Source organism: Coenobita brevimanus, chromosome 93 (assembly GCF_032717465.1).
Source record: "Coenobita brevimanus isolate Jiangsu-jjx chromosome 93, ASM3271746v2, whole genome shotgun sequence".
NCBI lineage: Eukaryota > Metazoa > Arthropoda > Malacostraca > Decapoda > Coenobitidae > Coenobita > Coenobita brevimanus.
Window position 1 is genome coordinate 30,880,764 of NC_137046.1, and position 24,046 is coordinate 30,904,809.

The window sequence follows — 24,046 nt, forward strand, 5'->3', positions numbered from 1 at the left end:
AAGATCCACATAGATGTAATTGCCCTGTTCTACAATGAAGGATCTCACCTCTGGCAACATCTTCAAGACAGCAGCTGTTTTTGTGTCATTCCTTGTTCTTGTGAAGAGAAGGTTGAGGGTACAACCTCGATCAATGAGCATCTTAATTTTACTGTTTTTTCTCAGAATGTTTGGGATGATGTCAGAGTCACTCAAGGAAGAGGAAAGGCTTGTCACGGTCATTTTAGGCAACATTTTCTTTGGCTCTGATATGCAGAAAGTGCCCTCAGAGCCAAAATGATCACTCAGCACCCCAGTTGCCTTACCTTTGGCCTCAGCTGACGGAAACTTCATTACCAACCCACCAGCCTTGGTCTTAAGACAGCTATCAACCGGTACCGAGTTAAGTACACCTCAGATGTCTTCTGGTCCCATCTGATTTGTCGGGGCATCAGCACCACTGTCTGGTTTCACAATCAGTACATGCTGACCATGAATGGCTTTTTTCTGGCCATGAGCACTGATCTCAATCACGCCCCCAGGCAGATCCTTCCCTTCCCCCACGAGAGACCCGCGAACAGCATCCGCAAATGACTTGGCCCTATCTTGCGTGACAGCTATGGGTGATGAGACCTTGGTCTCTAGTGGCTCCAGTCTATTTGAAACATCTCTAATTGCCTGAAAGATTGGTCCAATAACTTTATCTTCAAACTCCTTCTTGGTACTACTTCCTCCACCAACCAAGATCTCATCCACTGGTGCAACACATTGGCTACACAGCCAGTGAAAGCCCAGCTGGTGGCTCTTCTTCATAAATGGATAGTCGCCTGCGTCCAAATTTTCACAAGCTATATGAACCCACTCACTGGAGTAGGTGCACTTCAGTGCTTGTGCACTTTTTGCTACAGACCTACTGCAGTGAGGGCACTGGTGTTGTTTGCTCATGATAAAGGAGAACAAAAAACAAAACAAAATGACAACAACAGCAAAAAGTATATGCAATACTACCTGGGATAAACCTGGGTAGCTCCGCCCCCATTTGTGTCACCCTAATTTAGGAGAAAAAAAGAAAACCGAAAAAAACACAAAGATCAGAAATGGAAAAAAAACAGGGTGTCTGCGAGGTCACCACGAGCAGGTGGGGTACGACTTGACTACCCTTCTAGGAAAGGTAACCCAAACCGAGGTGCCGCAAAAGTGCTGAGATGGTATTGACAACTTTTCCCAATTCGAGCTTTATGGCAGCAGCAAATACGTCACTTAGGCAAGACCTGATTGGTTACGATACTGCTACAAAACCAGCACAAAAAAATAAAATATAGCTAAGAAAATCTGTCCGTGGTGGCCTGTGGTGCTCGAGTGGTTATTACTAGCATTCAGGGACTTCCCCCACATGAAGCTAACAATAGATGCGTGTCTGAACTTGAATACCTAAGAAAAATCAACCTTAACACCATTGGAATAACTGAGCCTGATGTTGGTTTCCAAGGTTCAGGACCTGGTTAAGACAGTGCTAAGACACAATGGTTTTCTGACTGGATTATTCAGGCAAAAATGGACCTAATGTCCACCTAGCAGAGGATAAACACCTTCGTATCCAGCACGGTCAGTCAGTACCCTCTATAAAATGGGATTTTCATCCTTGTTGCGGGCATTTTTCACATGATTCGTTATTGTACTAGTAGAAGAGGGTTTGGGGAATACGTTGGTGTACTTAACTCCAAAATGACCGCTGTGGTGAACAAGAGGTTATTCCACTCAGGGCCTCATTTGTGTGTAATACATGCAGTGACTGATTGCTTGATTGTGTGCCTGTGTAAAGTGGGTGAAAAGTGGGGTGAAAAGGGGGACTTTGGGCGAACGTCCAGAACCAAATTCCATTTTTCCTATAGGTTTAGTTATCTGTATGGCACGGTTTGTTATGGAGCTGGCTTGTCCCAGAACCAATTATCCGTGCCGTAGGTGACGGCTGTATGTGCCTCTTAACTTTTTTCATTGTTTTTTATTCCCTTTTCTCTCCCACTCTCCGTCGGTACTGCTTCCTCAGTTTCTGATTCATAACACTCCAATAAAACACTGTCATCTCTTTCTCCGTTCTCTGTTCGTTTTTTGCCTTTGCTTCCTTTACTAACTCCTTTATTTTAGCTCTTTCTTCCTCATTGGCATCGCTCTTTATCCAAACATTTTTGAACCCCTCTTTGTCTGATAATTTCCATGTGCTGTTAATGATTTCATTTACCATTACGTGGGACTTAAACTTTACCTTAAGTGGCCTCGCCCCTCCTTCCTCGTACTTTCCTAACCTAAACACTTCTTCAGTCTCTTCTTGAGCTTCGTTGTTGCACTCCATAACTACTGATATTATCTCTTAAACCTTACTCAGTTCTTCTCTTTCTCTTTCTGATCTTACTCTCATACATTTTTCTTTTACTCCTGAAATTACTACACATTTTTTTTTATCTGCTACATCCCTGACTAAAAATTCTCTACTTCTCAGTATCCTAACCACTTCCTTCTCCACCTTTTCCTTGCTTTGTTGTTCTATAATCTCTTTCAGATTTACATTTTCTTCCTCCTGAATTTTCTTCCACCCCTTGTGTTGCTCCTTGATTTCCTTAATGTGCTCATCTTGCATCCTTGATTTTGATTCATACTCATCTAGTTTACTTTTCATCCTGTCCCATTCTTCTTCCAACCTATTTTCCCTCTTGAGCTGTTTTATTTCATTTGAGGCAGATTCATTACTCACTTTTAACTTTGTATCTTCTCTTTCTTGTTCAGCACTATGTGTGCAAACTTTTTCCAATTTATTCTGCAGTACTTTGATCTCTTTCTCCTGCTCTGAGGTCCATTCCTGCAACTCTCTAATTACTGACCATACCCTTTTTAACTCCTGGACATTACTTTCTGCCATTTTCTCCGCTCCTGCTACTCTTGTTTGGTTCAGCTTAGCACTTCCTTTACCCATATCATCATCGGAGTATCCTGCAAATTCCCCTTCATCACAATAGGCTGGTCTCCTTTTCGATGCCGAGTGGACGATTATTTCCCCATGATCCACAAGGAGCTGTGTCTCTGTCGGCGACTTGTGTGTGTGTGTGTGTGTGTGTGTGTGTGTGTGTGTGTGTGTGTGTGTGTGTGTGTGTGTGTGTGTAGTCATCTCACCCATAATGCACATTTTTATGATGTTATTTGTATTTAGTGTTCATAGATGTCGGTCAAGTTTGCTCAAAATGCTTTCCTATTTCTCAATGAATAGGCAAACTTGGCCAAATATGGCATTTCCAGCCATTGCACAGGTCTCTCCTTCCCACAGCACATGGCATATGACTTCTTAGAGACCCAGTGTGGTACTCTTCCTCCCTCACCCTTCATTTCTTCTTCTTCCCTCACACCAAGCCCAAGTTCCTTCACAGTTCATTTTAAGTTCAGTACAATAAGTGTATTTATAGATCTGTTCATAATTTTATAGTAAGGCTTCCTTATGAATATCTGGTACTTTTAAGGCCAGTTTGCAAAAGGTTACGGCAGGCTTTGGGGGATCCGAGGTGCTGAACGAAAGCCTGTCTTCCCATATGCCCTGTGTCTTCCATAACAGTGGCTGCCTCCAGCAGCAGCCAGTGAGTATCCAGAAAGAAAAGTAGAGATGAAGACAGATAAAAGGTTACACACTGTAAGAAGCAGTGTGGTAGAAACTACAGCTGCCAAATCCCATTTTGTCCTCCTCTGGGCATAGGGTCCTGAGGCTAGACTACTGTTAGTCCAGAACAGAAGGGGCTTGAGGGTAGGCTACTGTTAGTCTTGAATATTTAAAGGCATAAGAATGACTTATGGCCCTGGTAGCATCTGCATTGTAGAAAAACCTCTGGCCACCTCTTAGATTCAAACTATGATGCTCAAGTCATAATACCCTCCAACCTGATCACTCCACCAAATTTGCCACAAGGGCAGTCTGGAAAGTTTTGTGCCACGCATGGTTGAAAGCTTTTGAGATGTCAAATCCATTGGCAAAGGCTTCACCAAAGATAAGGCTTTCTATTTAAGTTTGTAGTCTTAGAAAGTAACAAATCGACATCTGGTGTTTTGTTGGGTAAGCCACTTATGTTGGATTTGGCTGATAAAAGTTCAAGTTCAATGGATTTAGGAGCTTGTCATTAATGTAATGCCACTCAGTGGAGGCAAGTGACTTCTTTCTCTGCTTTAAGTGTCTGAACTGAATAGTGAGCACTGAACCTTATGCTCCAGATGGGACAGCACAGGCTATGATGGATGGGTGGATGGATGAATGAAAATTTAGACATAGAAATAATATTCTAAGCTTTGTACTTGTTTTGAGGTATGTGTCAAACTGATTTCCAGAACATTAAGTTTTGCTTGTGTTAAATGCCTGATGTGTTTTATTCCATTCTCTGGTGCTTATTTTTCCTGACTTCTATCAGAAAGCGATGAATGCTGACCCTGGGGTTCACTCACACCTAAACCTGTCTGGGTATCTGACCCCAACTGCCACCACCCTGGCCCTGCCCACCATCCAAGAGACCCAAGGCAGCACACCCCCAGACCAAGAATCGCCTATTTCCGCTGCCAGTAATGAAGTGTCTCCCATGATTGCCACCAATAACATCAGACCCAACAGCACCACAGACCTCCAACAGGAAAAAGATACCTGTATGCACAGTGTAGTAATGCACAGATATTTACTGTCCTGTGTGTGTGTGTGTGTGTGTGTGTGTGTGTGTGTGTGTGTGTGTTCTTACCTAATTGTTCTTACCTAATTGTATTTTAACAGGAATGAGTCAAGCTCGTACTGTCCCGTGTATTAAATCACTTGTATCATCTATCTATCTATCTATCTATCTATAGCCCGACGCCCTAATCCCGCAAAGGGTGGCTGCAGACAAAACGCCTCCAAGTCACTCTGTCACCCACCATTTGACTCCCCTCCCCCCAACTCACCCCCCCCTCCCTCATATACCTCTCAACTCCATCCCTCCACCTCATCCTCGGTCTACCCCTCCCTCTCCCTCCCTCCACCTCACCTACATACACCCTCTTAGTCAGTCTTTCATTCTCCATCCTCTCCACATGTCCAAACCACCTCAGTGTATTTCTCCTAATCTTTTCAACCACATCCACATCTACCCCACAACGTTCCTTCACTTCTTCATTCGTCAACCTGTCCCTCCATGTCACTCCACATGCTCCTCTCAAGTAACTCATTTCCACTGCTCTCACTCTTGACTTGTTCCCCTCTTGCAAGGTCCACGCCTCGCTTCCATACGTCAGGGTAGGGATCACAATACCATCATGCAGTGACTTCTTAACTTCCATACTCACCTCCCTATTTCTCATCACTGCTTTCAGTGTGCCAACAACCTTCCTTCCCTGCTGTACCCTTTCACGTACTTCATCCCCCAAAGTTCCATCCTTACTCATCACACTACCCAAGTACTTGAATGCACTCACATTCTCCATATCCTCACCATCCAACCTCACTGCAGACTCTGTGACTTCATTCCTCTCAAACACCATAACTTTACTTTTGTTTACATTAACTTTCAGCTTCCTCCTCCTACACACTGTCCCAAATTCATTCACCAAACCTTGCAACTCCCATTCATCTTCACTCAACAATACTGTATCATCAGCAAACAGCAACACCGGAAGCTTCCAAATCTCACCCTCATTCATTAGGGCCACCCCCACATCCACTGCCCTACCTTGTACCTCCTTTACGACCCCATCCATATATATATTAAACAGCCATGGAGACATTACACACCCCTGTTTCAGTCCCACATTGAGATCAAAGAACTCACTCAGCTCACCATCCACTCGCACCGTAGCCCTAGCTCCCTCGTACATACTCTTCACAGCACTCAACAATTTCCCCTCCACTCCATATATTCTTAATACCTTCCACATACCTTTCCTATCTATTCTGTCATAAGCTTTCTCCAAGTCCATGAAGGCAGCGTACACTTTCCTTCCCTTCTCTAGATACTTCTCCACTAAACATCTTAGAACAAATATCTGATCTACACACCCTTTTCCCTTCCTAAATCCCCCTTGTTCTTCTCCAACTAGCTCCTCTGTCATATGCCTAACCCTATCAATGAGTATTCTACCATATATTTTACCAGTCACACTAAGAAGGCAAATACCCCTATGGTTACCACATACTTCTCTCTCCCCTTTTCCTTTGTACAGAGGAACAATTATACCTGATTTCCAGTCCTCTGGAACCCTTCCTTCTTCCCAAGCCAATCTACACAGCTTCCATATCCACTCCACAACAATCTCACCCCCATACCTAAGCATTTCACCACACACTCCATCAATTCCTGGGGCCTTTCCCAGCTTAATCTTCTTCATCACTTCCACTACTTCCGACCTACTGATCTCTTCCTCCCTCCTCTCATCTCTTCTTCTCCCAGCCATTCCCCAACCACTTATACTCACACTGCTCTCACTCTCTACATTCAACAAATCCTCAAAGTGCTCCTTCCATCTCCTCAATTTCTCTCTCTTCTCCACCAACAATCTATTATTCCTATCTTTCACTCCCCTACTATTTCCCCTTTCACACTGCCTTACTTTCTTTACCTCCTTCCAAAACAATTTCTTACTCTCCCTCCATTTCACACTCAGATTCCTCCCAAACTCTTCATCCACTTTCTTCTTACTCTCCTTCACCAGTCTCTTAACCTCCCTTCTCCTGCTCACATATACCTCTCTCTTCTCTCTCTCATCTTCTCCCCTACCTCTACTCGCCAACCATTCACCACATGCCTTCTTCTTTTGTTCCACAGCTCGTTTCACCTCATCATTCCACCATGCTGTCCCTTGCACACCCTTGCATCTCCTCCTCACTCCACAAACCGCCTCACACGCTGCGCTTATCTCTTCCGTGAATATCTTACATACGTCTTCCACCCCTTCCATCTGCTCTAGCTCATACCTTCCCAATCTTTCTTCCACTATGCTCTTATACTCTGTCCTCTTCTCACTATCTTGCAATTTCTCCACTCTTCTCACAGGAGCTGCTTCCTCCTGTCTTCCCCTTCGCCTCCTCAACCACTTTCTTTGCAGCTCCACCTTGGCCATCACTAAGTGATGGTCCGAGACTCCATTCCCCCACCCTCTCCACACCCTTGCATCCAACACTTGTCTTCTCATTCGCTCATCCACACACACGTAGTCTATCATTGCCTTTCGTTCAACAAGTTCACCATCCATCCTCCTCATTACTCTCCATGTATACCGGTGGATCATCTTATGACGAAAGTAGGTGTTGGCTATTGCCAACCCCTTACCAGCACAGATGTCCACCAAAGCACTACCATTCCCATCTACTTCCGCTGGCACACCCCACTGACTTGTATCATACATGTCCTTAAATTTATGAATTGTTTTGGCACACGCTATTTTATTCAGTAGTGCATTCCAGTGATCAAGTGCCCCATTAGGGAAACTGAATTTCCTTATGTCTTTATCACCTCTCTTATTATGTAGTTTTTTTTGCAGTGTCCTCTTGCTGATGTTTCCCAATAGGGTATATACTCATTTGTGTCTATTTTCTTTTTCCCTGAGACACATTAATATAGCATAATCATGTCTCCTCTTTTCCTTCTGTCCTGTAATGTTGGCAAATTCAGTTTTTCTAGTCTTTCTTCATAGCTTAGACCCCTTCAGCTTGGTACCCATCTTGTAGCAGCCCTTTGTACATTTTCAGTCTTATCTATGTGTTTCTTGAGATGTGGATTCCAGACGACTGATGCATACTCCAGGGTTGGTCTGATGAAAGATGTTATTATCTTTCACAGCATGTCTTCATTTATGTATGTGAATGCTGTTCTCATATTTGGAAGCAGTGTTTACCTGTTCCGTACCATCTCACTGATGTGGTCAGCCAGAGATAGTCTGTTATTGGTAATCACTCCTAGGTCCTTCTCTTTTTCTGATATGTGCAGGGTTTTATTTCCCAACTTATAATCCCAATCTGGTCTTTTTCCACTTTTACCAAACTTAATTACGTGACACTTGTCCATATTGAATTCCATTTGCAATTTGTTGCTGTTTATTTAATACTTCTTGTAGCTCCTACAAGAGTCTGTGTTAGTAATTCTCCTTTGTATTTTTCCATTATCTGCAAACATATTTAGATAGCTTTCATTTCTAATGTTACTATCTATGTCATTTATATACACTAAAAATATAATTGGTGCCAGCACTGAGCCCTGTGGAACTCTGCTGGTCACTTCCCTCCATGATGAGTAATTTCCCCTCAGCATTGTTCTCATTTCCCTTTTTCTAAGAAAATCTTGCATCCAACAGTACAGGTTGCCTTGGATTCCTCCTTGATGGTACAGTTTCCATATACAGTAAGTCTTTGGTCCAGTACTCTGTCAAATGCCTTCTTGAAATCTAGATAGATACTGTCCACCCATCCTTCTCTTTTCTGTAATGTTTCTGCAACTCTATCATAGTAGCTTAATAGGTTAGTAACCCATGATTTTCCCTTTCTAAAACCAAAGTGCCTTTCTGTTATCATATTGTGTTCTTCTAGATGGTTTACCCAAACTTTTCTTATCAGCTTTTCTAAAATCTTACTTACAACACTGGTTAGTGATACTGGTCAGTAGTTGAGTGGATTTTGTCTGTTACCTTTCTTGAATAGGGGAACAATGTTTGCTTTCTTCCAAATATCAGGTAGTTTACCTTGACCCAAGGATTCCGTGAATATTAAATATATTTGTCTACTTAACTCTTTTGCACGTTCATGTAGCTCGCAACATGAGATTTTGTCTGGACCATTTGCTTTTCCTTTCTCTAATTTACTTAACTCCTCCTGTATTTCTTTTTCTGATATTTGTATATCTGGTAATATGTGTGGGCATGCATGTTCCATATCATCTCTCAAAATTATTTTCTTTTGTAAAAACTGATTGGAAATTTTTATTTAGTGCTTCACAAATATCTTTCTCTTGTGTATAGATGATCCCTTCATCTGTAATGGGCTGTATTTTATCTTTAACTTTGGTTTTGCTTCAGATGTATCTGTAAAGTAGCATCAGTTGATCACTACTTTTATTTATAATGTCTTCCTCAAACTGTCTTTGGGCTTCTCTCCTTGTCCTTGTATAATCATTTCATGGCTGTTTATAGATATTGTATCCCCCTTTGCTGACCTTTTCAGTGTGACAGTAACATAAAGAGTACTGTAGATCAGCATACTCTCCCAAACATTTCCTCAAACTATCTTATGCACTACACCAAATGCGCTTTACATATCACACAACGTGTCCCACTACATTACAGGGTTTGACACCAGCAAAGGCATATGGCCAAAAAACTTTGCCCCCACTACCTAGTGGGGGACTTTTTTTGGAGGGGGGGGCATGACGGGGATTCTGCCGGCATAGATCATGGGTCCTTGGCAAGATGGGGCTAGAACATGTGCTAGAGGGTACAAGGCATTGTGGTTCTCAGGCTGCCTCTTCCGCCCAATATAGAGGGTCCACTAACCTGGGAGTAGTGCCCCAGGAGGCTGCCCTATCAGTGGGTGTATGATGGCTGGATAGTTGCAGTGCCAAGGCGCGCTTGGAGGGTGTCCCTGCAGCTGTCCTGGCAGGGTGCCCCGAGGCCACTACCACAGCCACTGGTAAGCTGGTGGGCTAGGGGTCCCAGATCCATTGCCTGGACCTGGGACTGTGCAGTGGGTGGGGCCTGTGGTATGTCTACTCCCCCATTATTATTATTATGATTACTGACTATGACTGAATACAAGAATAAGCTTCAAAGCAAGCCTGAGGACATTAAATTGCCCAGGGGATGAAAGTGGGTTCATGAAATGTAGGAAGTTTGAGGGGAAGAGCAGGGGAAGTCGTTGAGGCATTCAGTAGGAGGTGGGTGGATGTGGCATGTTTGCGGGAAGTCCGTTGCAGGGGTGGATCAGCCAGATTGTTGGGAAGGATTGCTGCTGTAAGTTGTTTTGGCAGGGAGGGACAGACAGATATGGGGATATGGGTGTGTTGGTTGCAGAGAAATGGGTGGAATATGTTATGAATGTTATGAAAGTAAGTAGTAGTAGTAGTAGTAGTTGTTCCCTAGACAGTCTGGCCGAACAGCCCCGAGTCCCTTAGGAAGGCCACGGCCAAGACCAGGCTTTCCCACAGAGCTCTCAAAGAGTGTATGTTGTGTTGTTGGCATAGGTGATTGTGTGCAATGCAGTCTTCCATAATGTGCTTAATAGTATGGGGTGCTGTGTTGCATCCTGGACAGGCATCAGCAAAGGAGTCATCCAGCCTCTTCTGGTAGCTTAAGAGGGCTGGATGGTGCCCACATCTCAGCCTGGCCAGGTGGACCCAGTCCTCACGAGGAAGATAGGACTCAGAAGGGTGGATGTCAGGAGGCTGTGCATGCAGTTGTGTGTTGTCTTTAAGTGACTGAATGGAGCGGCGAGTGATCTGAGTGTGGATATGCTTCTGGAAGCTGGTCTGAGGTGGGCGAGGGGGGAGAGATGACAGTATTTGTGTATGGTATCATGTGCTGGGTGTTGTTTTGATGTTCCTTGGTGTGGGTGGATGTGCTGCCATGTACTGTAGTGGATGTTGTGGGTTTGTGGAGGCTGCAGCAAGAAACTTGAGTGCCTCTCATGTCTAGGTGATCCTTGACTTTGAGGACTTTGGTTTCTTGATGTAGGTGGTCTGTGGGTGTAGTAGCTGTGCAGCCTGTGATTATTTTTAGGGCCTTGTTCTGTATGGTCTGTAGAGTGTTGTAGTGTGTTTTGGTGAGGTTAGAAGCCCAGGCAGGGCTTGCATAATTCATCACTGAACGTATGTATGGTTTGTATACTGTGGTGGTGGTTTCTTTGTTGTGTCCAAATGTTGTATGGGCAAGTGACCTCAGAGCATTGAGTCTTGGTGTTATTTTATTTTTAATGTTTGTGATGTGTTGTTTAAATGACATTGATGTATTGCATGTTACACCGAGGATTTTGTGTGTGTGTGTGTGTGGTAGTGGGGTGTTGTTTATGGTGAGGTGTGGGATGTGACTGTGTTGTGCTGTCCAGTTTGTAAGAAGTCATTGTAGATTTGGCTGGGGCTATCTTGAGCCTGTTTGTGGTGAACCATTCGTGTAGTGTGTTGAGGTAAGGTTGCATGATGTGTGCAGCTGTGTTTGCGTTTTGGTGCATACATGAGAGTAAGTGATAGGATATTGGTAGTGAAAATTTTGTTTGGTGGAATGATGACTGCAATTATATTGGCATATGCTCCACAGGCAGGCTTGGATGAGGTAGAGAAGGATAGATTTTGGGATGACTTAATACATGTAGTAGGTGGTATGGAGGATGATGAGATAGTGGTTTTGGGAGGGGACTTAAATAGTCATATAGGTGAAGCAGCTCAAGGGTATGAAGGAGTACATGGGGGGATGTGCATGTGGTATAAGAAATGCGGAAGGGGAAAAGATACTCGAGTTTGGGGAGGCGATGAACATGATTGTGTGCAACACACATTTTAGGAAAAGAGAGAATAGGTTAATTACGTACAAGTCCAGGGGAAATAGCAGTCAGATAGAGTATTTTCTGGTCTGGAGGGCTGATAGGAGGTTAGTGAGGGATGTTAAAGTTATAGGAAGCAAGGAGTGTGTGCAGCAGCACAAACTATTGATTTGTGACATGGTGCTTAAAGAACGTATGATGAAAAAGAGGACTTATGTGCCTAGGAGGAAAATATGAAAGCTGAAAAACCGTGCCTAGGAGGAAAATATGAAAGCTGAAAAACCAAGCAGTGAGGGATGCGTTCTATAATGAGATGAGGAGAGTGGTGGCTGAACAGGGAGCTGTAGACAGAGGCATTAACCTCTAAAGTACGCAATTCGCTCAGCAGGTCTGTCCCTCCAGCCACAAAACAGGTTCGATTTTTCAGCTTTCACCAAGGTAAAAATTTTTCTTCCACATTTCAAGAGACCGAATTTACACACCTGAAAATGTATGTTTCAGCCAGATTGACCAAATAGTTATTGCACAATCACCCATCAAAGATGCAAAAAAGTTACCAATCCCCCATGGGCGAAAATAGAAAATGTACAGAAAATGCATTATTCACGGTATATAATTATATATACATAACTAATGTCAATGTGAAGTGTTCCCTAGGCATGAAATGTCAGAGTGGCATACGCCCGTAGCAACAAAACAAGCCAGGTGAAAAGTGGAGGTGGAGTGTGTCTGGCTGGAGAGGGGAGGAGGAGGGAGGGAGAGGGGAGAAGGGTTGCTATGCACACACACCGTTGTAGGGAGTATGATGGGGTATGGTTAGTTGGGAGGGGACAATGTGGAGATGATGCAATGGGGCTGAGGGATGTAAAGTGACGGTGGTGGGGGGTTCTTTCTCCCCCACCTTAGGGGGCCAATCATGCCATACCACCCCAGACACTCTAGTTGTCATTGGTCTGATCCTATATATATGTCATCAAAGGGGCGGAGTTACCCTCCGCAGTTTTTTGTGTCTTTATCGATCGTGCGGGATAGGCTGGCATGTCAAATTACGCAAAAGCACAATCATGCACCATCGGTCTTGAAGGGTTAATGAACAGTACAGAGCCCTCAAGCACAACCTGTTGAGAGTTATTGATGTAATATGCGGTTGGACAAGAGGCCCAGCAAGACATAAAGTAACTTGGTGGTGGGATGAGAGTTTAGAAGCTGCAGTTAAGGAGAAAAGAAGGCTTTTCCGGGAATGGAAGAAGGGTGATAACAAAGAGGAATACTTGGCTGCCGAGTGTAGGACTAGAAGAGAGGTATACAGGGCAAAGTCTGAGTCACAGAGACTCTTACTTGATAACCTAAATCATGTGGAATGGAAAAATATATTTAAGGTGGCAAATAAGATGAAGAGGGATAATTGGGATATTATAGGTGAGCAATGTGTAAAGAATGATGAAGGAAGGGTAGTGGTGAACAGTGGGGATATTAAAGATGCATGGATAGAGCATTATAGCTGGTTGTTGAATGAGGAGTTTGACTGGGACAGGGAAGGTTTGGAGCCAGCAGATCCAGTGTTTGGCCCTTGGCCTTTGATTGATGCTGCTGTTGTGAGTGAGGCAATAGGCAGGATGCAGGTGGTGAAGGCAGCAGGTGTGTCTGGGTTGACTTCTGAAATTTTGAAGGCCTCAGGAGATATAGGGGTGAGGTTAGTCACTGGCCTGATAAATATGATTATATATGAGTGTGTTGTCCCAGACAATTGGCTGAAGAGTGTAATTGTAAATGTGTATAAAGGGAAGGGTGATGCCCTGGAAAGAGGAAATTGTAGAGGTATTCAGCTTTTAGATCAGATAATGAAGGTAATGGAGAGTTCTAGAAAGTATGATTAGAGAAAGAGTGAATATTGATGAGATGCAGCATGAGTCTATGCCAGGTAGGGGGACCACTGATGCCATATTCATTGTTCGACAGCTTCAGGAAAAATATATTGGAAAGCAATGGGATCTGTACTTTGTTTTTGTTGATTTGGCAAAGGCCTTAGACAGAGTCCCTAGAGAGGTAGTGAAGTGGGCAATGGGAATGTTTGGGTTGGAGGAGTGGCAGGTTAGGGTGGTTATGGCCATGTATGTGGGTGCTCACACCCAGGTAAGAGTGAATGGAGATTTGAGTGATGAGTTTTCTGTGAATGTTGGTGTGCATCAGGGGTCAGTTTTGAATCCCTTGTTGTTTATCATGGTACTTGAAGCCCTCTCACATGACTTCAGAAATGGACTCCCGTGGGAGATGTTGTATGTTGATGATTTGGTGTTGATTGCAGAGAATGAAGGGGAGGCAGAGGAAAGACTTAGGAAATGGAGAGATGGTATGGGGCACAATGGCTTAAGGGTAAATGCAGATAAAACAAAAGTGATGATATCTAGGGTTGGTGGCGGTATAAAGAAGAGGGAGAGTGGCCATATTGCCACACAGGCATGGGAAGTAATTCCATCTTGTGCAGTGTTTGTGATAAATGGGTGCACAAGAGATGTATTGGTGTTAGAGGTAGACTGCAAGAAAATGCTGATTTTATGTGCATGGCATGTCGGGGAGAGCAGGTGGAGATTGTCATTCATGAAAGGATTAAACTTGCTGGTGAGTCTCTTGAGTGTGTGGAAGAGTTTTTTTTGGGAGACATGTTATGTGCTGGAGGTGGGGATGGGTGAGAAGTCGTTGTAAGAAGTTCAGGGAGCTGTTGCCTCTCCTGACATTGAGTGTACTCCCCTAGGGCCCTTGTATGCAGCATGTGTTAGGAGTGTGATGCTGTATGGTAGTGAGACCTGGGTAGTAAAGGAAGAGGATATTCGCAGGCTCAAACGTACAGATATGACAATGATTAGGTGGATGTGCAGTGAGTCCCTGTGTGCAAGGCCTTGGGGGGGGGGGCTGGGTTTACAATGGAAGAGTTGAGAGGTAGGATGGGACTGGAGTGTATTGGTGCTGTGATGAGGAGAGGTGGATTGAGATGGTTTGGGCATGTGGAGAGGATGGGGGATGATAAATAGGTGCAGAAGGTGAGAAATATTAATATGGGGGGTGGGGTTGCAAGAGGTAGACCGAGAAAGAGGTGGGATGAGGTCATTAAGTGTATCACAGGGTTAAGGGATTGAACAGGGAAGCTGCCATAGGTCGAGCAGCATGGAGAGCCGCCATTAGGTGACCAAGGCCAATGCATGCAAGCATGTTGGAGCCTACAAAAATGAAAGGAAACGAATGCCCTCTCATGATTGTGTCTTCTGAATCTGTGGAACAGGTCTCTTTTTTTTTTTTCTTTTGATTTTTTACATTCTGTATTAAACCATTTCCTTATTCTCTTTTCTGCTTCTTTATGTTGTGGGATGTAATTTTGGACTCCCATTTCCTAAAGTTTGCAGAATTTTCTATACATAACATTTAAATCTTGTCCTTTAAGTTCCTTTTCCCAATCTGTTTCTAAGAAGTACTTCTTTAGGTCATAATACAGTAGTTTCCCTTTTTGTAGATTAGGCTCTTTTTGTAACTCTTTTTACTGTTAACTATGTCACATGCAATCCTGAAGTTGCAATTTAATACTGCACGGTCACTTTTGCTGAATGGAGGGTGATACATTATATTGTCAATATCATTTTCTTGTTAGTACAGTAATCCCTGTACTACCAGGACGCCCACTTTCCAGACATCCCCACTTACCAGATATTTTGGTCCCGGGATCCAGTATTCCCAAAATGGGCCAAAAATCGCAAAAAATTCCAGAAAAACCCCACTTTTTTCCCCCCGTAATTTGAAATTGGCGCGCACGGCACGGACCAGCTGTGTTTTGGTGCGTAGTTCTGCTGCTGTCCGCTAGAGCGCCCTTCATCCTCCTCACTTACCGCCCGTCTCTTGTGAGTGCAAGCTCGTGATCATGGCCGCCCACGTGCTCGCTTTTGTGGTAGTGCCCTACCTGCTGCAGGCTCTGCTGCTGCTCTCCTGCCTCTTGTTAGTGTGTGTGATAATGGCCCCGCCGCCTGAGGAGAGGAAGAGAGTGGTTTTGACTCTGGAGAAGAAGAGGGAGATATTGGACAAGCTGGACGCGGGATGGTCAACCTCACACTTCCTTCGTGAATTCAACCTGGCTTGATCTATTTTGATATCGAGATCCTTTGACAAACTCATGCAGTACAAGGCTGCCTTCTCGTTGAAGAGCAAATGCAATGTGAAGAGGAAGATGATGTTTACTCCCCGGTATGCAGAAGTCGACTGCTCCACGTTGATTTGGTATCGACGGTGTCACGGGGTTTTTATAATACCACTGTGTTTTTAAAATAAATACTGAATATTATTTAATTTGATATTAATATTCAATAATATTGAAGAGCAGAGACAATGATTGTCTTGCTACATCAAGCAACGATTACTTTACGCTGACTTGCTACGATTCTCTAAGAACGAGAATTTATAAACTTTCTCAACAGTACACAGCAGAGACTAATTACTCACAGTTGCTGAATTACTGTACTGTTAGCCTCTGGAGAAAGTTACTTCACCCCTGACAATAAATAACTAATACTAACATCAGGTTCTTGCCGATGCTTAACTCCTATGGCACAACGGATTTTAAGTTAATACAACAAGACTGGTCTAAGTACCAGTTATGAATAGTAAAACGTTTATGCAAGCTAGGAGCTATATGGAAAATAAGCTTAATTTGGAGAAATGAAACAAGATTTTACTTTACACTGAGCTCAAGAAAGGAACTGTTAAATTTATTGATTACAAAAAATAAATTTAATGTTACAATTCAAATCAAATTAATGAGACGCACTCACTCACTCACGCAATAGCTAAATACTTACGCCTAGAAAAAAAACACCTTAATTAAACTCTTATGACTAGGGAAATACAAGAAGGAAATACTATAGTCGATGAACGCTGCGTATCACCCAAGCTGAACTAAAGATGGAAGTACTGAAGAACTGTGAAGTGGAGTTTGGGTACTAGCTGACCTCTCACACTGCTGGCACAGGACCTCTCTCCGTCGCAGCAACAACTGGACTGAATTCAAAATACATTGTATGGGCAGGACGCACAAGCCACCGGAAGAAGGCGTGGCTAACGGTTAAGGCAAGCAGAGGCGAACGATAAAGAAACAATTGTATCGCTCAGTAGAGCACTTAGTGACGTGCATTAAATCGGTCACTTTTGAAAGTGACGAATGTTTTGAAAAGTATACTCCGAAATGGAGGGAGAAACGGTTAGCTGAGCGATTCACAGTGAGTTTTCCACTAATAGTTCGTGGCTTCTCACAAAAGGGAAATGTCGCGAATTGATTCGTGACCTTACGCCCTTACAAAGTTAAATTTTTTCCTTATGGGAAAAAATTTGTGGATATATATATATATATATGTACACATCCTAAGTCATTCGCACAAGATTCACACGGTGGTGTGTGTGCTATCCTGCTACAGGAGAAAGTCGCAGTCGCCAGTGAGCGAAAGAACCTCGTATTTACGTTAATAGAAGCAAGCTTGAGGGAAAAACTCCGTGACGACGGTGAAAATCCTGTACTCAGGTCAAACTGAGCAAAAAGTCGCTACATTTACACTGACAACTAATTGTTGTGTAGTGTGATGTATGTAATACACGGTGTAGGTGTGACAGTTGTAGTGTAACTGTACCTACGTGTAAAATGACACAGTAAATAATAATATGGCGACGACAAAGGCAGAGAAGAGGCGGCAGCGTGCGGTAGACGATCAGCTGGCCCGCACAGCAAAACTGCTACACCCATTGCTGAACCTGCAAAACCAATTGAGGTGGAGCATCAAAAGTGTCAATGAGACAAAATTCTTATTAAGTTACAATTACTCTCTCTGCCTAGCAATCAGTACATGCTACGAAAAGTACACTCGAGGTCGCCATTAATTTTAGCACACGATTAGTGTCGGCAAGTTGAGAATCCTTGTGCAAACTCGGGTCTTCCATAGCCTCGAACTGCACATGGGTCCTCAACCTGTGCCTTAACCTACAGTTCTTATATTAATATCGGGGAGCTGAGAATCCTTGTGCAAACTTGGGTCTTCCATAGCCTCAAGTCGCCTCTGCGGAATTCTCACTTCCCCCTTAACCTACAGTACTTATATTAGTATCGGGGAGCTGAGAATCCTTGTGCAAACTTGGGTCTTCCATAGCCTCAAGTCGCCTCTGCGGAGTTCTCTCTCGAACTTCCCCCTTAACCTACAGTACTTATATTAGTATCGGGGAGCTGAGAATCCTTGTGCAAACTTGGGTCTTCCATAGCCTCAAGTCGCCTCTCAACTTCCCCCTGAACCTACGGTACATAATATGTATGTACAGGCCCTGGACATAATGTGTCCTGTGGGGCCAATGGGCGAGACGTCAGGTCTGCACCCACTTCACCACTACCCTGTCTCTCAACTGTCTCAGAGATTACGGGTGTGGTTACAAATGGCACAGGAAGGGCATGTCCCTGATTAGTGGTGATACTTTGGCACACACTGCAGGAACGGACAAAACTATCTATGTCTCGTCCCATCCCTGGCCAGAAAAAGTCAGCTCGGATACGGCCCTGGGTCTTCCTTTTGCCCATGTGACCTCCTGAGGCTGAACAATGACCCCATTGTAACACTGCTAGGCGGTACTTGGCGGGAACGACAAACTGCAGTCGAACCTCGCCCTCGGGTGTTCGTGACTCACGGTAGAGCCGTCCTTGTTTATGAAGGAACTTGGCTCGACCTCCCCGTGAATACTTTATCACTCGACCCTTTTGTTTGTTCCGCACAGTAGCAAGTGTCGGGTCAGAATGTTGTTCTTGTACAACAAGTTGACTACACATCAGATCTTGGGGTGATTCAATGATCACTGGGGTGACACAGTCTGGAGCCTCAGTCATGGCTCGTGTTACCGCAGCAGCCGAAGTCTGAGTAGCGTCATCGGAGCAACTATCCTTGACTCCATTAATATTTCCAATGATGAGTTCAAATAAAGGTTCTGGCATGACAACTGCAAGTGTCGTACCAGTATAAAATGGAGATGCCACCTGGATACATGCCTCAGGGAACAATCTCACTGATCCATCAATAAGGCTTCCATGGATCTGTCGACCTGTATACTGCTCAGGCCGAACTAAACTCTGCTTAACAGAGCAACCTGAGGAACCATTGTCTCTCAGGACCTTCACAGGAATGTCTCCCACAAACCCTGGCTGAACAAGGAAGGTATTGTCACCTGTGGGAGGGCCTGTGGAGGAAGCAGCCAGCCACTCATGAGGCTGCTGAATTGATGTGGCAAACATTGTGCCTTGTGAATTATATTGGGAAGATGGAACATTGGCCATCTGTGGAGGGGGGTTCACTGTCACTGTGGGACTAGTGAACTGTGGGGAAGTACCCACACTGGTAGGGACGTGACCACCGTGCTGCTGCTGAGGAATGAAGGCTGCATTCGCTTCCTGCCTCTTTTGAGCTGGTGGTGAAAAAGTTTGTCCCGACGGTCGGTTGCGTGGCTGATACTGCTGTTGGTTAGGGTACTTGTTGTACCTCTTCCACTCAGGTTTCTGAGTGTTTTGCCCCTGGTCCTTCTGCGGTTTGCTTGGACCTTGGCCATTACTCTGAGAACGACCTTGGTGCTGGGATTCAGTCTGAGACGGCTTCCCAGACTTGGCAGTATCTTTTCTGCTCCAGGTGTTTTGCTTACGAGTTTGATACCCGTATGCAGTAAAGAATGCGTCAGCCTTTTCTGCCATTTGGCTGGCATCTTTCACCTGGCAGATCTTAAGCTGTGCTATGAGCTCAGCAGGCCACGACCTCTCTAGCTGTGTACGCAGCATAAGGTCAATTATCCCCTCACGCGTGGAAGGAGTTTCATCTTTCTCCATCCACTCATTTAAGTAAGCTGTGAGATGATCAAGGAACTGAACAGCTGTCTCCTTGTCTTGGAGACGAGCTCGCATGAACTGAACTTTGGCGTCGTCTACTGTGAGACCATACGCCTTAATGAGTGCAGCTTTCATCATCTCATATGTGAGATTGTCTCCACGAATTCTGTGGAGAATATCGAGGGCAGGGCCCTCAAATAGGCTAAGAAACTGAAGCCGCTTAGCTGCCTCATCCAGTTGATACATGTCTGCCATGTCCTCAAAACGAGCTATGTATGGCTCGATTCGCTCGCTTTCCTTGTATGAAGGAAGCTTGATGCGTGGGGTCGCCAGGACATGTGCAGGGAGAACGCTCGTGGAGCTTGGACCAACTGCACCAGACGTGTCTGAAGCCAAGGAATCTCGCTTGAGCTTCATCATTTCAAGTTCATGTTTTTCTCGTGCCTCACGTTCGGCACGTTCATATTCACGTTGTTCCCGCACGTGTTCTAAGTCGAGTTCGCGCTGTTTTTGCTCGTGTTCGCGCTGTTCTCGCTCGTACTCGCGCTCCATTTCACGCTGCTCTTGTTCATATGCACGCTCTCTTTCACGTTGTTCGCGCTGTTCTCGCTCGTATTCGCGCTGAATCTTACGCTCTTCACGGGCATCATTCTCGCGCTGCTGCTCCTGATTATGCCGTGAGAGTATATACTCTTTAATTTCGGTTGGGTCCGAAAGACCCATTTCTTTGGCTTCCTGTAAAAATACAGTAGTAGCCATGGCGCTAGCTTATTGAGCAACCCGAAACTGAGCACTGACTGCTTCGCAAACGAATGCTAATGACACAAGTAAAGAGTACAGACACAAGCTAGTGGTGACCAGTCTTATCTAGATAACTGGCAAAAATAAATCAAAAATGTAAATGACTGGGAAGACTCAATAATAAACACAATGGGTACGGCGACTTCCCAGGAGCGAATAAAATCGTCTGGCGTTACCAGGAATAAACTAGAGTTAAGTACTCTATTGATTAATAAAGCAAAAATTCACTTGCTAAATCAACGGTAACCAGTAAACTTGTGCCTATAAACTTTAATTATAAATACCTAAATATGAATGAGTGAGCACTATCTCGTGAATAGCTTTAGAGCTAGGAGTTAATATCCTGGAATGAGGTCGCCAATTGTCACGGGGTTTTTATAATATCAGGGTAATTTTGAATAAATGGTTAAATGTTATTTAAATTGATAATAATATTCAATAATATTGAAGAGCAGAGACAATGATTGTCTTGCTACATCAAGCAACAATTACTTTACGCTGACTTGCTACGATTCTCTAAGAACGAGAATTTATAAACTTTCTCAACAGTACACAGCAGAGACTAATTACTCACAATTGCTGAATTACTGTACTGTTAGCCTCTGGAGAAAGTTACTTCACCCCTGACAATAAATAACTAATACTAACATCAGGTTCTTGCCGATGCTTAACTCCTATGGCACAACGGATTTTAAGTTAATACAACAAGACTGGTCTAAGTACCAGTTATGAATAGTAAAACGTTTATGCAAGCTAGGAGCTATATGGAAAATAAGCTTAATTTGGAGAAATGAAACAAGATTTTACTTTACACTGAGCTCAAGAAAGGAACTGTTAAATTTATTGATTACAAAAAATAAATTTAACGTTACAATTCAAATCAAATTAATGAGACGCACTCACTCTCTCACGCAATAGCTAAATACTTACGCCTAGAAAAAAAAACACCTTAATTAAACTCTTATGACTAGGGAAATACAAGAAGGAAATACTATAGTCGATGAACGCTGCGTATCACCCAAGCTGAACTAAAGATGGAAGTACTGAAGAACTGTGAAGTGGAGTTTGGGTACTAGCTGACCTCTCACACTGCTGGCACAGGACCTCTCTCCGTCGCAGCAACAACTGGACCGAATTCAAAATACATTGTATGGGCAGGACGCACAAGCCACCGGAAGAAGGCGTGGCTATCGGTTAAGGCAAGCAGAGGCGAACGATAAAGAAACAATTGTATCGCTCAGTAGAGCACTTAGTGACATGCATTAAATCGGTCACTTTTGAAAGTGACGAATGTTTTGAAAAGTATACTCCGAAATGGAGGGAGAAACGGTTAGCTGAGCGATACACGGTGAGTTTTCCACTAATAGTTCGTGGCTTCTCACAAAAGGGAAATGTCGCGAATTGATTCGTGACAGACGGCAACATGCTGCTGGTGTGCTGGTGCATGACACGGAGCCGAAGGCTGCTGCTGAGAAGTTCGCAAGGCTTCATGATGCCCCAGACTTCAAGGCATCCGAGGGTTGGCTCTTCACGTTCAAGTTACGACATGGCCTTACCAACCGTAAGCCCCATGGCGAAGTTTTGGACGCCAACAAGGATGGAATAGAGGAGTTTCGGCACAAGGTGAAGCGGTTGATTGACAGGGAGGGCCTCGCTCTCGGTCAAGTCTACAACGCTGAAGAAACTGGTTTATTCTATCGCTCTTTGCCAACGAACACTCTAGCCGAGGAGACGGAGAAGCGTGTACCTGGCCGCAAGCTCTGCAGGCAACAGATATCTGCTTTGTGTTGTGCCAATGCTAACAGCATGCACCGGCTTAAGCCCGTTATTGTTGGCCGTGCAAAGCAGCCTCAGTGTCTTCGTCGGATGATGGATGTCCTTCCTGTCGTTTGGTACCATTCTTTGAAGGCATGGTTCACTGCCCACATCTTCAAAGACTGGTTCCACCGCCATTTCGTTAAGGAGGTCATCCATTACCAGACGGAGAAACTGGGAATCCCACGCGACCAGGTAAAGGCCCTCCTTCTCCTTGACAAGGCACTTGCTCACCCTTGCGACAAGGACTTGGTGGCTGAGAATGGGCGCATTAGGTGCATGTTTCTGCCACCTAATACGACTGCTCTCATCCAACCAATGGACCAAGGAGTGATCATGGCAACGAATAGGCAGTACCGATGGAAGTTTCTGGACAAGGTGATGGTTGTTCTCGAGGACCAGGATGAGTGCAGGGAGGGACGGGCCATGCGAGGCCAGCGGACTTTGGAAAACCTTCGCCGCTACAACATCAAGTCTGCCATCTACAACTGGGCCAGTGCATGGAAGGAAGTCCCTGTCAAGACTCTAGAAAATGGTTGGTCTCATCTGCTTCTCGGAACAGATGTGGAGTACGATTTCCTAGGTTTTGACGTGGATGACTTCCATGCACGTTTATGTGCGCGTGGCGATGATGTTGATGTGGACGAAGTGCGTGAGTGGTTGGATGATGACGAGGGCGATCCTGGGTATCAGACCATGTCCGATATCAAGATCGCATCTTCAGTTGCAGGTGTCAGTACCCAGCTTGAAGATTCCGACGAGGACAGCAACGATGATGTGGACTCCTCTGAGCGTGCCACTACGCCAGCCATCCCCAAGCTGAGCACACTCCGGGAACACGTAGAGTTCGTTCTCGACAACCTGGAACACCTGGACTGCAACAGGGAGATGGGGCCCTTGGGACTTGTGGAGGAAGTGCGCGCTTTCAGGCAGCGCATCATTAATTGCCAAAATCGTTGTTCCTTGCATCAATCAACCATTGACAGCTTTTTCAGACCCGTGACCCCCGCTGTGCCCAGCCCTGGCTCCACTCCATTGCCTCCCCAAGACAGGCCCTCATCCTCTGAGCCACAGCCCAGCACATCAGGCACTGTGGAATCACCACTGGATGTGAGTTTGCGCCTGTCTTCAGAGTCATCTGCAATGGGTAGTCCATCACCACGACCCAGTGACACACCTCTAGGCCACCTGCATCAGCTACTCCCAGACTCTGACAATGAATAAACTGCAAGAACTCTCCACTAGACCACACAGGAATTTACAGTGTTGTGCAGTGAAGAAAACAGTGCATAGTGTTAAGAAATTAGAATTGTGAATGCAAAGACTAAAGTGCAGAGTGCAACACTGATTTTATTGACGTTCAATGGAGCGCAAATTAGACTAGAGTGTATAATGTTAAGCAAATGGATTTATGAGTGCAAAGACTTAAATGCAGAATGCAACACTCATTTCATTAAGGTGCAATGGAGCGCAAGTAAGATTAGAGTGCGCAGTGTTAAGAAAATGGAATTCTGAGTGCAAATGACTAAGTTCAGTGCAAGACTTCATGTACAGTGTACTGCAGGTGCTTCAGGTACTCCTTTTTACTGTCAGAGTGTGAGAGGAGGCGGGTTATTCTTCGAGATGGCCAGGGACTTATTGTAAGTACCCAGAATGTTTCATATTGTACTGTACTTTCCATACTTACCTCTAAAACCTCATTTCACTCTTTTATGTCCCTTATTGGTGTGAATAGGGTCTTAGGTGCTATGCATGTGCAGTAGGGAGGTGTTGTTCTGAGTTAGGCTAGGTTAGGGTCCATAAGTACCAGTCCAGGAGCCAGGGACTTGTTGTAAGTACCCAGAATGTGTAATATTGTATAAACTCACCTCTAAAACCTCATTCTCTGCTTCTTTTGCATTTATTTAAGTCTTTTATGTCCCTTATTGGTGTGATTGGGGTTTTAAATAGGTGCTATGCATGTCCAGAGCGAGTTGTATAGGTGTTTTTCTGAGTCAGGGTAGGTTAGGGTCCATAAGTACAAGTCCAGGAGGCTATGGCCCACTATCTGGACGGGACCACTTTCC

The 24,046-nt window shown here is 44.5% G+C and overlaps 1 protein-coding gene across 5 annotated transcripts in view; it reads left to right on the forward strand.

Moving 5' to 3' along the window:
* Positions 1–24,046, forward strand: part of LOC145412565 (putative monocarboxylate transporter 5) — a 473,562-nt gene that overhangs the window by 225,687 nt on the left and 223,829 nt on the right. For all 5 annotated transcript variants that reach the window (XM_080282467.1, XM_080282468.1, XM_080282469.1 and 2 more), the window contains one exon: positions 4,419–4,647. In XM_080282467.1, the coding sequence (XP_080138593.1) occupies positions 4,419–4,647 (229 nt within the window). The remainder of the gene's footprint in view (positions 1–4,418; positions 4,648–24,046) is intronic.